The 14606-nt window shown below is 46.3% G+C and overlaps 2 protein-coding genes across 6 annotated transcripts; one reads left to right on the forward strand and one right to left on the reverse strand.

Moving 5' to 3' along the window:
* Positions 1-408: 408 nt before the first annotated feature.
* Positions 409-3882, forward strand: LOC112888373. The gene is made up of 3 exons (XM_025954581.1): positions 409-1625; positions 1889-2810; positions 3444-3882. Exon 1 carries the CDS (start codon positions 496-498, stop codon positions 1051-1053), a length of 558 nt encoding a protein of 185 aa, XP_025810366.1. The 5' UTR covers positions 409-495; the 3' UTR covers positions 1054-1625; positions 1889-2810; positions 3444-3882.
* Positions 3883-4775: 893 nt separating this feature from the next.
* Positions 4776-10270, reverse strand: LOC112888372. Of its 5 annotated transcripts, none has more exons than XM_025954579.1 (4): positions 9903-10094; positions 7959-8046; positions 5349-7310; positions 4776-5288 (listed from the first exon to the last, which is right to left on the reverse strand). In XM_025954579.1, exons 3-4 carry the CDS (start codon positions 7009-7011, stop codon positions 5143-5145), a joined length of 1809 nt encoding a protein of 602 aa, XP_025810364.1. In that variant the 5' UTR covers positions 7012-7310; positions 7959-8046; positions 9903-10094; the 3' UTR covers positions 4776-5142. The 5 variants fall into 5 exon arrangements, with proteins under 5 accessions (XP_025810364.1, XP_025810363.1, XP_025810361.1 ...); XM_025954578.1 differs by adding an exon at positions 9571-9647 and having other exon boundaries at positions 4776-7310; positions 9903-10090; XM_025954580.1 differs by lacking the exon at positions 4776-5288 and adding an exon at positions 9571-9647 and having other exon boundaries at positions 6579-7310; positions 9903-10270.
* Between the last annotated feature and the right edge of the window lie 4336 nt (positions 10271-14606).

Genomic DNA, 14606 nt, shown 5'->3' on the forward strand with positions numbered 1-14606 from the left:
AATATTTTGATTTTTTTCCTTTTCTTTTATTTTTTAAAAAATAATTTTTGAGGCCGAGTCACATTTCTAAGAACGGATACGTTACCTTTTTCAATTATCAACCCCCGCTCCTACTGCGAATACCTTTTTCAATTATCCCTACGAACCCTTTTTTTTAAGTAGTGTTTGGAGTGACCAAGTGAGGGGTCACGCTAAAAGGTTGGCACCACTAAATCGATTTTTAAAAGGTCAGTTCTGCATGTGCTATTATTAGATTTAAGATTAAAAGGCTAAAATAGAAAAAAAAATCCGAACTCGCCTTTGAATCCGAACTCGCCTGAACCACTCTGCCACCCTGGCCCCACATAGCAGAGGCCTACCCTCTCTTGTCTCTAGTGGCCGCAACTACAAGGCAGGCTGTTTGTGCCTGCTTCGAACGGCGAGTTCATTTCAGTCCACCGAATCTTCCCCAAATCCTCCCCTCTCGATTTCGCCAGCACACAATCCCACGGCGAGATGGAGGCTCCCGGTGAGAAGGCGGCCCTAGGGCCGGTGCTGTCGGAGGCGGTCATCGGCGAGGTCCTCTTCCGCCTCCCGCCGGACCAGCCGGCATGCCTCTTCCGTGCGGCGGCCGTCTGCCAGGCGTGGCGTACCTTCTTCACCAGCCCTGACATGCTCCGCATCTACCGCAAGCACCACATGGCGCCGCCAGTTCTGGGCTTCCTGCAGAACACCGGCCGCTCCGACGACCCGTTTCCTCGCTTCGTAACCACCGCCGCCCCGTCACCGCCGCTCCACCACCAGCCGGAGTTCGAGTGCGTGTACTCGCTCGCGCTCGATTGCCGCCACGGTCGCGTGCTCCTCCATACGACATTTCCCCTCGGCCTCATCGTCTGGAGCCCCGTCACCGGCGACCATCAGCTCCTACCCGAGGAGCCTATCCAGCTCGACCCGCCTCAACCTCCCTACAGCGACTTCGCCGGGGCGGTGCTTTGCGCGGTGGACGGCTGCGACCACCTCGACTGCCCCCCATCAGGGGCCGTTCCACGTGCTCTTCGCGGCCACCTCCTATGAGGACGTCGACGTGGTTTCCACATGGGCGATCCTCTACTCTTCGGAGACTGGAGCCTGGACCGAGCCGAGCACAGTCCACCCCGGCGCCGTCATGAACTCGCCCGACGTGATGAGCATCATGGGCCCAAGTCTGCTCGTCGGCGACGCGCTCTACTTCACCCTGGGCGTCCTCAACAACCGCACTGTTCTCACGTACAACTTGGTCGGGGGTGCCCTGACGGTAATGGACCCTCCACCATTGGTTAGGAGGGACGCGTTCCTGGTGACCGGGGAGGGTGGAGGGCTGGGAGTTGCCGCCGTGGAGGGCTACAGCCTCCGCCTCTGGTCCTGGGAGGCTGCTGGTAGATGGGCGCTGTGCAGGGTCATCGACCTGGAGATGTCGATACCCTTCACCATCGGAGCCCCCATCACCCAACTCAAGGTGATCGGCTTTGCAGAGATGTCCGATACCATCTTCGTAAGTGCAAATGGCATAATCTCCAGTGTCCAGTTGAGGTCTGGCAGAGTCAGGAAGTTCAGCAAGACCCCCAATTCCGACACTATTTTCCCCTTCGAGATCTTCTACACTCTAGGTACTAGCCTCATGCCCACCTATGTTTCAGTTCTCTCTTAATGATGTTGTGCATATGGCGTAGTTGTAGAAAGTAAGTTAATGCTGTTCGCGGCAACTTGGAATGTTGTGCATATCTGACCGTTACTGGTGTAGTTGTGGAAAATTAGTTAGTGCTGTTCATCAGTTAGGTGTTCGCAGCAACTTGGGACCTCTTGTCATTGCTGCAAGCAGTTTTGGTTTATGCCCATAATGCCTCAAATTTATATTTGTGTTTTTCTGCAGCAATTCAGGGGGCATAAGGAGTTCAAGTTTCTGGTGCAAGGTCTTTTACATCAAGCTGGAAGTATCTAATGCTGCTGAAGGCAGATAGTTTTCTTGGCCTTCTCTGCAAGATGGTGACTGAAACAGAATTGTAGTCCTCTCTTTGTGCTTTGGGAACTTGAGTTTGCAATCAGATTAGGAGAATGATATTGTTCCTCATGATAACTTGATGATTTTCCAGGAATCCATACTTACAAACTAAGTGTGCTTTTCGAGATTTTTACTGTAGATAATGTTCATTCCATGGTCGGTGGCCTGTTTGGAATTTTGAACTGATGAGTGACTCTGCTTCTCTTTTCCTGAAGAAAATGTCTGTGTCGGTCTGTCTCAGTGCAAGTGTTTTAAATATGGTATGAACAAGTAGCTTCAGAATTTAATTCAATTCATGCACATGGTAGGTGGATATGAAAATGTTTGAAGTTATGCTAGTATATTTTCAGTTTGTTTGTGTGGTGTAAACCGAATGAGTTTTTTTGATACAAATTAAACTTCTGACTAATAACTTGGATATCTTTCTTAAGCTAGAGAGGTACTTCTATTAGCAATTTTTTTATGTAGTTTGTTTAAGCTTGTTTTCTATCTAATAACTTTGTGCAAGCATGGCTGTTCACTGGTGGAGCTGTGGATAAGATGTTTCTGCTGTTTGGTTAGCATTCGCTGTAATTTTTTGGTTCTTGTTATTGGCGACAGAGAAAAAAAAAGTTCATTGAGAGCGAATGTTTGATTCCTCAACCTGTTGATGTTACTTTCATAATTTGTCTATTTCTGTAACATTGGGAGCAGTCTCTACATGTGAGGGACCAAGTGCAGGTGCATCAGTCAAAGGGAAAATGGTGAACAGCTTGGGTTTTTTGGTGGAACACCTCTTTAGCATCAATGATAGGTATCTTATCTCTTCAATTTTTAGATAGGTTGATCATGGTGTCAAGTTTGATGGGCTTTTTTGTAAGTTGATAACCAATGTGTTACCCTACTCTGTGTTAACTCCAGAATTTTACATAGCATTGGAAGTCTAGAATGAATAACCAGATATGGGCATTATTTAAATTCTGCAACTTCATAGAGTCATGTTACTCTTGGCCAGTTTAGTTGGGGTTCAAGTGTTCAACATATTGTGGCTTCAAATTGATTGGATAAGCAGAGTCTTGTTAATTTGTTATGATATCTCGTGTGGGTATTCTGGTAAGTATCCAAAATAGTAGATATTTTATATTTGTGAATCTTGAAACCACAATGCGTTTTAACAAGATCATCAAACAGTATTGATCTTGAGCCTGGGATCCCAGGAAAACTGCAAAGGAGCTCAGCCAACAAGTTCATCAGTTTTTTCTACAACATTTATCATCCTGAATCTTGTTTTCAGCTGTAATTAATATGATTTTTAGATAATGGTTACCATCCTGAATCTTGATTTCAGCTGTAATATGACTTTAGATAAGTATAAGTAGTATGGGACAGCTAGAAATCAAGCCATATATACAGAATTTCAGATACTGAGTCTTCTTCCTTTTTGCAGAATACGGTGTTTGACTGATTGTTGGGAATTGGGATGCTGTGGCCGTTGTTCAAGCTCTGCTCCCCTGTCGAAAGTCTAGACTCGGAGGTTCATATGCTGGCCAAGGTAGTCCGTACCACATCTCCATTTGTTCGCAGGGTACACCGGACGAAACAGGTGCCAATGTTTAGTTTAGGACTTCAGGTTTACCATTACCAACTATCCTATCTCAGAGCGTGAACTGCGTTGTAGTTTTGCTGGCGGTTCCTCAGCGTGCCCTGCACCTAATGATGGTGAATTGAACTGAACGATTTTGAACTCGGGAATTGCACTCGGAAAACTGAACTGAACGATTTTGCTTGGTTATTGTGCAAGAGGGTGATCCTGAGTTGCTACTTGCTAGCATAAATCTTACTGTAAATCATCCATTTCCTTAATGGCTATGGTTATATTGAAAAATTATCTGTGCAGTATATGTTTTACAGCTCTAATCTACTGTCATTTTTGAACTGATCGTCTTGTCCTAAAACGTCATATTTAAGAACGGAGAGAGTATTAAGTTTTTGTTGATTGGTTTTCCCACATGGCCACATACCACGGGCATACAAGCTGCTCCTGCAGGTTGGAGTGGGGAGGCTGTCCGTAATCCCTTCGTGCGAGGACTCTGCTCATGCATCAAAGCAGAGGAAAAGAAAGCCCCAAAACAGATAAAACACGTCCATCCTAGCGTCTGATGGAGACCAACCACTATACATAGCACTAGCACCTGCGTTGAACGCACATCCTCCAGCCCTCCAAATCACAAGACTATTTGGTTCCCTCCAATCTCTCAACATATACCAAGATGTTTTGATTTCAACGAAACTCTGCATCCTGACAAACTTAGCTTGTAATTCTGAAACAAGCCTAATTTTATAATTGTAGCAGTGTTTTGGTCGTACACGCACAGGACAAATGTGATCGATGGCCATGCATTCCTTTGTTTTTCTCATCTACACTCCATGCTGTCAACAAGGAACGACTTGGTGAACCAGCAACTCCACCTAAATTCATACAGATTTGAAGAGAATAATTTTGCTGAACTGCAGTCGTTACATCATGTTAAGACAAGGACACAAATGCATATGACAGGGGACATGAGAAGGCAGCTCCATCAAGGGACAAAAACAGGCCAATTTCACGTTTTGAAGTGGAACTTGCTTCTGAAGAAAAAAAAATGCTCAGTGCCTGCCCTAATTCAACATAGTCCGTTGCATAGATAGAACCCAATAATTCATTGGACCATCGACTGTATCTAGAATAAAATTATCTAAGAGTAACTGAATACATGCCATCACTAAGAAGAACATAGAATAAATAGGTATAACATATTCTAGAGTAGAGTTCAAACAGTTCCACACATGCACTGCAGGAGCTTAGCTCAATCCTAATATTGTACTCAGAACAAGAAACACACAGGTTCAGAAGATTATTTGTTACATCTCAAACCAACAGTTCTAGTTTCACACTTGGGTGCTAGTATAGATTACAGTACTTTCCCCCTTTTTATTTATGACACAAAGGTAGCTACAGCTACAACAAAACACGGAAATCCCGTATGAAGCATAAATGCTATGTTATCAGCAGGCATGGCTCCCAGATACACAATAGGGCAAGACCAAAAGGTTACTTCCAGTTGACATGAAGCAAAGCCAATTGGACAGGCTGGTGTTTTTCAATGCTACAGCCAATTTCCCCCCGAGGTGCTTGCCTCCACATTGTAGCTTAATTGCTTTCCAAGATTCATACCAGTAGATAGCATAGCAACAATATTACCACCACGCACCCTCCCCTCGGGAGCAGATATTGGTCCGTGATGAAGAGTCCCTGCAGGATGCAGAACATTGTTGGACCTTTCACTGAGTTTAAAAGGGTTGAATGACTCACCATCCGCAGTTCTGTAAATGGAACCATGATTAACCATGTTGTTCGCAACAGGTCCTGGTAAGCCCATAGCACCAAGTGTCTCCCCACCACGGACTCGGCTGTCTTCCACCAGAGCATTGTGTGCGACACACAGTCCATTCTTTCCCCTTGAAAATCGCTCGCAAGGAGCACTGCTGGTGGCAAGGTCAGATCCTGGTTGGCCCCATAAGCAACGCTTGCCTCCACCATGAGCCTTGCAAAAGTCAGTGCTCCCCTGTGCACTCTTACTGCAGCCAGCAAATTGGCATCTTTTGCCCCCACCATGACGAACACAGCAGTCTGTTCGTCCTCTAGCACTCTTGGTGCATCCTGGTACCACACATCGCTTTCCACCTCCATGGGCAACACAGAATTCAGTGCCACCATGGACACTCTTTGGGCAGCCTTCAGCTGCACAGCGTTTCCCTCCTCCGTGGCCCTTGCAGAAGAGTGTGCTGCCCTCGGCACCCTTGCTGCAATTTGGATGTGTGCATCTCTTACCACCTCCATGGGATTTGCAGAAATTAGTGCTGCCCTGAGCACCTTTTGTGCAACCTTCATGCTTGCAGCGCCTCCCACCTCCATGAGCAATGCAAAAGCCAGACTGTCCCTCCGCACTCTTTGTACAGTTTTCTTTTTGGCATCTCTTGCCCCCTCCATGCTTAATACAAAGACCAGATTTTCCTCTTGCTGCCTTTTTGCACCCTTCTTTGCTACATCGGCGGCCACCCCCATGAGCTATACAAAAATCAGTGCGACCCTCGGCGCTCTTTGTGCATCCAAGATGCTCACAGCGCCTACCCCCTCCATGAGCTTTACAGAAGATGGTTTTTCCCTCCGCCCCTCTCTTGCAACCCTCTCTCTGGCACCTTCTGCCGCCACCATGTGCAATGCAGCGCCTAGATGAACCGCGGGCACCTTTAGAGCATCCTGGTTGTGAACAAACTTTTGTGCTACTACAGCGCTGTTGTGGGCTGATAACTCCAGAAGAACAGGCTACTGGAATTTTTGCCAGTTGTATTGCCGGTGGCATTGGTAAAGGACAGTGCGATTGATTGGAGCCAACAGGTAACAGGTAAGGATGTAGCATACCGCCAGATTTCCAGCGTGCTGATGTTGATCCTTCATCAACAGTTGATACTGAGGCCATATTGCATGATTGCAGCATTACTGTGTGATCTTGGGAGGCCACATTAAGGTCCACATCAGTAACAATAGATTCAGCAGGTCCGACAGTCAAAGATAACTTAAGATCCGTAGGAGGCTGCTTCTCTGAAGTCTTAGCATTACAAGCATTTGTGCCCAATTTGGACGTGCCTTCACTACACAGACTAAACTGAAAATTTAGGTCCAAGTCAATAGATGATCCATCATCCTTATCCTTTGCAGTAGAAGACAGGGTGCAGCATGTGCCCATGCTCTGCTTGCTAGAGTCAGAGGAGCTTGAGGAGTTACCTAAGCCAAGTGACAAGTCAACACGCTTACGCTTGATCCCTCTTGATACAAAATCTGTGCTATCTTGGGAAAGCACATCAAGTTGTGTAGGACAAGCTCTTTGTTCCATGACTATTGGTCTATGAGTGGTCCAGTTTCCAAGGCTGTTTGAACTCAAAGATTTTGCAGTATGTCCTGAATGTTCAAACATATGATCAATTACTCCTGGTGGCTGAGAATACCATCAAATCCTACTGATCTTTATGGTACAGTCAGCGACTCGGCGTCACTTCTAGGTTACATAATGCAATGAAATATAATGTGTTAGAAGTCTATGCTTGTTAGCAGTCCCTTTGTCACCTTGCATCCTCCACTAACAAACCCAGACGTATCATGACGATCCATTTGTTCGCACCCTTGAAGAGAGTCTATTTATTTATCAAATCCACAAGTAACATCAGAAGCAACTGACTCTGCTTTCACTGTGCGAGATTTTCCACGTCTGCAATTCTGCATGGATGGAAAAAGACATGGTAATGTAAATATCCATGAATTTCAAAATCAGTACTGTATAAACAACGAAATAACAAATACACACAACAGAGAAAATGAGAAATGCATAGAGTGGTTGAAACAAAGTGCATTCAAAATCTGTTAATGATTGAGTTAGTTGTATTCTACAATATTCGTCAGTACAGTTAGTGTTCAGTTAAAATATTATCACATGTTCATCATGTTTTTGCAAAACACAGGTGAGTTCATCTAAGTTGTTTTCTATCATAGAAAATAATTTTTCATTGAAATGAACACCAAATGCAAATATAAACTTTATGTTTCTTTGTTTCCTGCTTAGAAATTGTTTTCATGCAAATTCAAAATGATAGTTGAATCTGAAAAGGGTACTAACCAGATGCCATTCTTGCTCTCAGAAGGAGATGCAATTAGTTTCGAAACAAAGGTCCATGTAGCTTTCAAAGAAAAAAATAAAGTTGACAATAAATGCTATGTGATTGTGTCATCATCAGGCATAACAATTTTATGAGAAACAGGAGGTTCACAATTCGAGCATATTATGCATACTCTTATTATCTATTAACAGGATGGATAAATGTATAGAGTTGACTCCATGTGATAGATAAAAAGGCTTGTGATAATTACCAATAAGTGGAAAACAGCAATAGCCTTTCTATACTGCAAGAAGTTGCAGTGCTGTTGATATAGAAACTCAACAAGATCACTCTGCAAACTGAACAAAGAAAACATGAGTTAGAAAGCAAAAATTACATGCCATCTTTTAACTCTTAACTAAATTTATGCTACCAACTAGACGCCCCATCAAAATAAACCAAACTAATTTGACACACAAAATGATATGGATGGACATCAATAAGAAAGCAAAAATATACAAGAATCACCAACGAAGCAAGAGAGGCCGCACAAGTTTGATCAATAGGCGACTAGAATATTTGTATGCACGGCACCCCAATCACGGTGAAAGTAGTGGTGCTACACTCTAAAAGGGTATCACAGTGAGCCACTTCACATCTTAAGAGCGTGATATAAACATCATAAGAATATTCACTGTGCATGTCACCATCAACAGGCATAATGGAATTTTGTCTCGAGATTGATCATCTAGCAGCAACCTACTAGCAGCAATTTAACTGAATCAACAGTACTTAGTCTTCAAGATGCTTCTTTACATCTAACAACGGAGCATTGGAATCGAATAAGCACTAGATGAGGGAAAAGGACACCATCTTTCATATAGCACACTCACTTCACTAAACAAATAAAGCATCAGATGCAGTAGCTTTGCACCGTAGATAAGTATCGCAGTCAGCCGCTTTACACCTTACGAAGAATAATGTCAACATCCCAAGAATGTTCTGAATTTATGTTAGCGCCAACAGGCAAAATACAACTTCATCTTAAGACTGAACAATACCATATATTCTGCTGAATCACATATGTGGTCTTAAAGAAGCATCTTTTTGTTGGTTTCAAAAGAAAAGAGAAGCATCTTTGTTATAGGAGTGGAGCCTATTAAGCACTAGAAGGGGTAAAACGACTTCTTGCACGACAAATTCAATATATAACAAATCAAAACCATCTAATGTAAGTAGCACTGCACTCTGATATGTTTCAGATTCAGCCACTTTGCATCTTACGAGGCATAAATGTCAAGACGAAAAGAATATTCTATTCTGTATTCAGATCAGCACCAACACATGAAATGGAATTTTGATTGGAGACTGAAGAAAATAAACTCTAAAGCAGAAACACACGTGTATAATCCACTAATCTCAATTGTTCAGGAAACACCGCAAACGAGTGGACTGTAACTACAAGAGGGGAAAAAATGGAAAGATCTTTCCAGTAGCACACTCGATTACATGGAACGAATCAAAATCATCTAAAGTAGCAGCACTGAACTCTATGTAGGTACCACAGTCTGCCACTATACAGCTTTTAGAAGGCATGGAAAGAATATTCTGTTTTTGGGTCAGCGACAACAGGCACCACAGAATTTTTCCTGAAGCTTGAACAATATCAAAGCTATAACAGTAGTAATTTACTGCATCAGCAGTAGTTAGTGAAATCTACGAATGGAATCTACGAAGCACTACAAAAGCATGAAAATAACACATCTCGCAAATTTTATTGGAGGCCGAGAACAAAACATATGATTGGCCATCTGACATACTGATGCCTGAAACTTAGATGCAGATGAGTACAGGATTTGCCGCATGGCAAAGAAAGAACGAACCCAGCTAATGATGCAGCTTCCCACGAGACGGCAAAGCGTGGTGACGCTCGAGAGCAAACCCAGAAGCTAATTGGAATCTGGAAACCCGAAATCACGCAGGCAAGTCAGAACAGAATCAACCCGAGCTCCTCCTAACACCTAGAGGAGCAACGCAGCAAGAGGCCGCCGCCCGCGATTCTTGGCGCATTTAAGTAAGCACCCCGCAGGGGCCGCACGGGGCCAAGGAGTCCCGACAAGGCAGGGTCCCCGCGGGGGCGGCAAGCAGCCAGGGGAAGGGACAAACAAAACAGCCACGCGTGGAGTCCGGACGGGCGCGGGAGGGGGAGACCGACCTGGGAGCGACGACGGGACGCGCGCGGGGCGGAGGCGCCGAGGCGGCGGCGGCGGCGGTAGCGGAGGGAGGCGAGAGCTTCTCGAGGACGGAGTGGAAAGCGAGCGGGGCGAGGAGTCGGAGGTGGAGGACAGAGACAAGTGGAGAGAGAGGAGGAGGCGAGTCGAGTGGCGACGAGGGAGGGGACGACGCGATCTGGTGGAGGTGGAGGGCCTCGTGGTCGACGTGGCGATATGGCGAATCTGGGCCATAGCCCATAGGCCATAGCTGCCACGGCCACTGCTGAGGTTCATTTTTTTTCTCGCTTAATGTATTTTAAATTTGCTTAGATTTTTTTTTCTGGCCATAGGTTATTGATCTTCTTTTTCATCGCCTATCGCGCTCCCTTTTCTCTTAAGGTTAGAAACCTTTATGTTTCGAGTTGGATTCATTCGCACTTAAAGTTGACATATCGTCATTGAGCAATAGATGCGAATGTTGAACAATGGGTCATGAGGAAAACCAAGGCTTATTTAGTTGAGAGTCAATTTCCATTCAAATGGTGCAGTAATAAGTTTAGAGGGGATGATAATTCATAGAAAGTATCGGCTCAATGTGTTGAAAAAGCTTACATGTATCTCAATAAAAAGACAAATAAAATAAATATCATCATGGATATACATCCTCCAATTATTGTGATGGATATGCATATATGGCATTGTATTGCTTTGAGATCCATACAAGTTTTATGGTAAATATGTTGAGTGTGTCGTTTAATGTTCGAAACACCTTAAGGGCAAGAGATTGGTTTCAAAATCCTTGATGGGTAGCTAGTCTCATGGTCCTTAATTTACCTTATTTCTCTTATCCTATTCTCTTCTTCACATCATCAAAAATAAAAATTCCTATGTGGATCAGAATTGCATGGAATAATCTAAAAATGTTGACATGTATCAACGTGCTTGCTCTCAGAATTTTTAGAGTCGGATATTCTTTTTAGCATCAAGATTCCGCCGAGGCGGTGCTTGGTGGGTCATTTAGGCTTCGTTTGAGGATAATATAAAATAGATACGTAGATATGAAAACTTTTCAGGCGGAGCCTCGACGCGCGCGGGGAACCGGAAAACGATGGCAGGAAGGATACAACAACGAACAAGGAAACAGCAGCGAAAGCGGCGTGGTCAGTGGTCACGTTGGATTGGTTGGATCCGACCACCCGGCGCGCATGAGCGGAGGCGGAGCTCTTCTCAAATCTCAAGATCCGGCGGCAGGCTGCCGTCGGGCCCCTGCATCTGCATCTTTCTCTGGGGGCCCGTGGCGCACAAGAGATTTTTGCACGCGCGCGCAGGCGCAGGCAGGCTCCGCATCTGCTGCGGCACGTCAGCGCTGACGATACGCGCAGTGCGGCGGCGGGCCTGGACTCCTGCTGGAGGCCGAGAGAAGCGGAGAGGCCCACCCCGAGCCTGCAGCGAGGAGGACTCTATGGTGGTCGCGTGCGGCGGCATCTGATGATCTGGGTCGCTTTCCCTTTCCTCGGCACTCAGGCAGCTTTCGGCCGTCTAGGACGGGCGCGCCTGGCCGCGGATCCGCCGCGATCTTGCCTTCCTTCGCGGCGGGATCCAGAGACCGAGATCCCCCCTCTCCTCGTTGCGTGCGTGGCTCGTGGGCGGCCTGCTCTCCCTTGCGCTCGTCTCTTTTGTCTTTCAACTTTCTACAGGCCATACAGACGATCTTCCAGCAAGCTGCACTCGGGTGTGGTGCCTGCCACAGCCAACAATCTATCTCTTCTTACGTGCGGTCACAACCACAGATCCACCATGGACCCGACAGCAAGTTGCATACTCAAACGCTATCTTTACTTACCGATTGCATCTCTTTTCTATCGACCGACCACCACTGCTTATCCAGTCATGCCTTTTAGCTAGGCTGCTCGGTGCCACTCTACTCCTCTCTCCTCTTCTCCTTGTGCCCAGGTCCATGCGCTGTTTTGAACGCCCCAGGGATCATCGCGTGGCCCGACACAGATCCCATCCGATCAGAGATCGGAAAAAGAAAATGCAAGCAATGATTTGTTAACAATTTCGACGTTCCCCTTACGATTTGTAGCAGTTTATTCTACACCAATAGCTAAACTGAGCAGAATTAGTTTTAGTAGTTCAGTAACCAGCGAATTATTACTAAACATTGTTCAAAACTTGATAATTTAGTTCAGTATTTTGACGATTAGTATTTTTACTAGTAATAGAAAGTGGGTGTAGAATAACATTCTACACCTTAATAGTTTGCCACGTTTTGAGATCAGTCAAGTTTGACAAGTTTAGGCAACCTGCTACCGTTGTGGCACGATGTTTTGCCTGCAAACTAGGTTCCACGCATCAATGACTGCAAAAAAGTATGGCAAGAAATAAATTTGAAAACCTGATTAAGCATAGTCAAGTTTAGCAACTTTTTTTAAGCAAACGGTGATAAACTGATAACCTTAGTATGAACCAAACATACTCTTAGATTCGTCAGTTTGAAGAAAATGAAATTTGGATTCGAATGCTATACGGACGTGAATCCGGATCAATTCACCACCCGGGCTAGTATATCTCCCTCCGTTTGCTATCTATATCGTGTACAGGATGCGAATCGAAGAGCTGGAGGTCGACCAAGAGAGACGAGATGCCTCCTGGTTTGCTTGCGGAAAATTAAACACGGGTCAATTCATTTAAATTGTTCAAGGGTAGCTTCCACAAAATTCAGCTCCGCTCCATCAACTCCACCATGAAGCAGCTCCACTAGAAAAAACGTGAAGCTGATGAACCTGTTTGGTTGATAAGGTAATTCTAATTCTTATAATTATAGAATACGATGTTTTACCTATGGTGGATAGATGGCTACTATGGTGGATAGATGGCTACTATTTGATTGCATCCTGCAAGTTTTTTTTCCCGCTACAATACCTACCACGGGGCCACCGTTCACGCGCGGCACGCTACAAGGCTGTTTGCCCTCTACAGTACCGCGAGAACTGTTCACGCTCGCACCGCTACAGTAACCGTGGGGGGAAAAATGTTGCTACACGTGCAATGTTTGCTCTATAGAAAAAAATAAATTAACATATTCAGTATCACCCTAAAATTTAAATATCTTTAAGTATTTAAATAATTTTAAAATCTCATCAAACAAAATGATCGGATGAATGAACTGTTTGAACAAGTGGAGTACAAAAACAACCATGGCATATGAAACTAATTCCAAGAAAGCGAAAATGTGGTGGCATGCTCATCACGAAATACATCTATAGTTGTAGCATTGAGTGCGGAGTTGATCCATGAGACATTGTGACATTGCATACTTGTTATATCTTTCCGGTATTGTGGGTACAAAATCAGAATCACGGTTAAAATAAATGAAGTCAATATCTTTACCTCCATGGTCACGAATAAAATTACGAAGGACCATTATAGCGATAACAATCATCTTTTGCTTGTACATTGGGAAAGGTGGCATCTGTTAGTTTGATCTCCCAGATCATGGGACCCTAACGGGCCCGATGGGCCTTCTCACCTCTGCGCCCTGATCGGGGGCGCCTCAGCTCGTCCCTAGCTGGTGGGCCCCTGTCGTGCCGCGCTATATAGACAGGTGGGGGCCAGCGGCACAGGGCACGAGATTCACCGGCCGCCGCCACCCCACCAACAGTCAAACCCTATCCGATCTAAGTCGAGCGCGGCAGCGGCGGGAAGCACCACCGCCGGCTATCGCCTTCGCCACCGCCTCGACCCCGAGCCCGTGGACGCGACCTGGACCTCGGCCACCGCGAGCACGAACGCCTTCGCCTCAACCACCACGAGCTCCTGCGCTACATCACCATGGCGGGCACGACGACCTCAGCCGCGACGCAAGGGCACAAAGGTATACCCCGTGCCCCTTCCCTGTCTCTCTCTCTCTCTGTTGAACGGATTGATTAAGAATTACATGAGCTTTTCCCAATCTAATCGATGTGGTAGCCGATCCAATGTGCTAACAATGGTATCAGATGCCTAATCACCTAGCGTTGATTAGATTTTGGAGATCCCAGAGCAAAGAATCCAAAGAAACCCGAGAGAAAAGACCCCAGAAACCCTAGATCAAGCGCACAGGAACTCCAACCCTAACCCTAGCTCACAATAGAAAAGGGGCGGTAAAGGGGGAACTCACATGTTTTCCCCTTGGGCCGTCCGCCGTCGATGCGCCCAGGACGCCGGCGCCTCGGATCCGGGCACCACGGTGAAGCCGCTCGACGGCGCCTTCCGGTGGACGCGCGCGCCGGTGAGGGGGCTCGCCGTGGCGCCGCTCGCTCGGTTACCGCCAGCCGCCGCTCACTCGCGTGCTCGGGTGGGAAGAAGAAGGCGCCGGGAGATCGAGGGGGAAAGAATGGAGCTAGGGTTTTCGAGGGCGAGCGCGAGAGGGTTTTTGATCGGCCGAAATCCACGCGCAGCCGTTGATCTTGATCGGACGGTTGCGGTCGAGCCGCGCCTCATTGGGCTACTTTAGGCCCAGGCGGGGAAGGGAAAACACGGCCCGGGCCCAGGTTGTCTCACCCGAAGCCGCTAGCGCGTGCGCGGGGGTGAGTAGGATCGCTCGAGCTAGGCCTTAGCAGGCCGCGCGCGCGCGAGCCTGTTGCCGTGGGCTGCTGCGAGGGTGAGGGCCACAGTTGCCGCTGGGCCGTCGCGAGGGGATGGGCCGGCTGGGCTGATTCCAA

This window comes from Panicum hallii, chromosome 4 (assembly GCF_002211085.1).
Source record: "Panicum hallii strain FIL2 chromosome 4, PHallii_v3.1, whole genome shotgun sequence".
Classification (NCBI taxonomy): domain Eukaryota; kingdom Viridiplantae; phylum Streptophyta; class Magnoliopsida; order Poales; family Poaceae; genus Panicum; species Panicum hallii.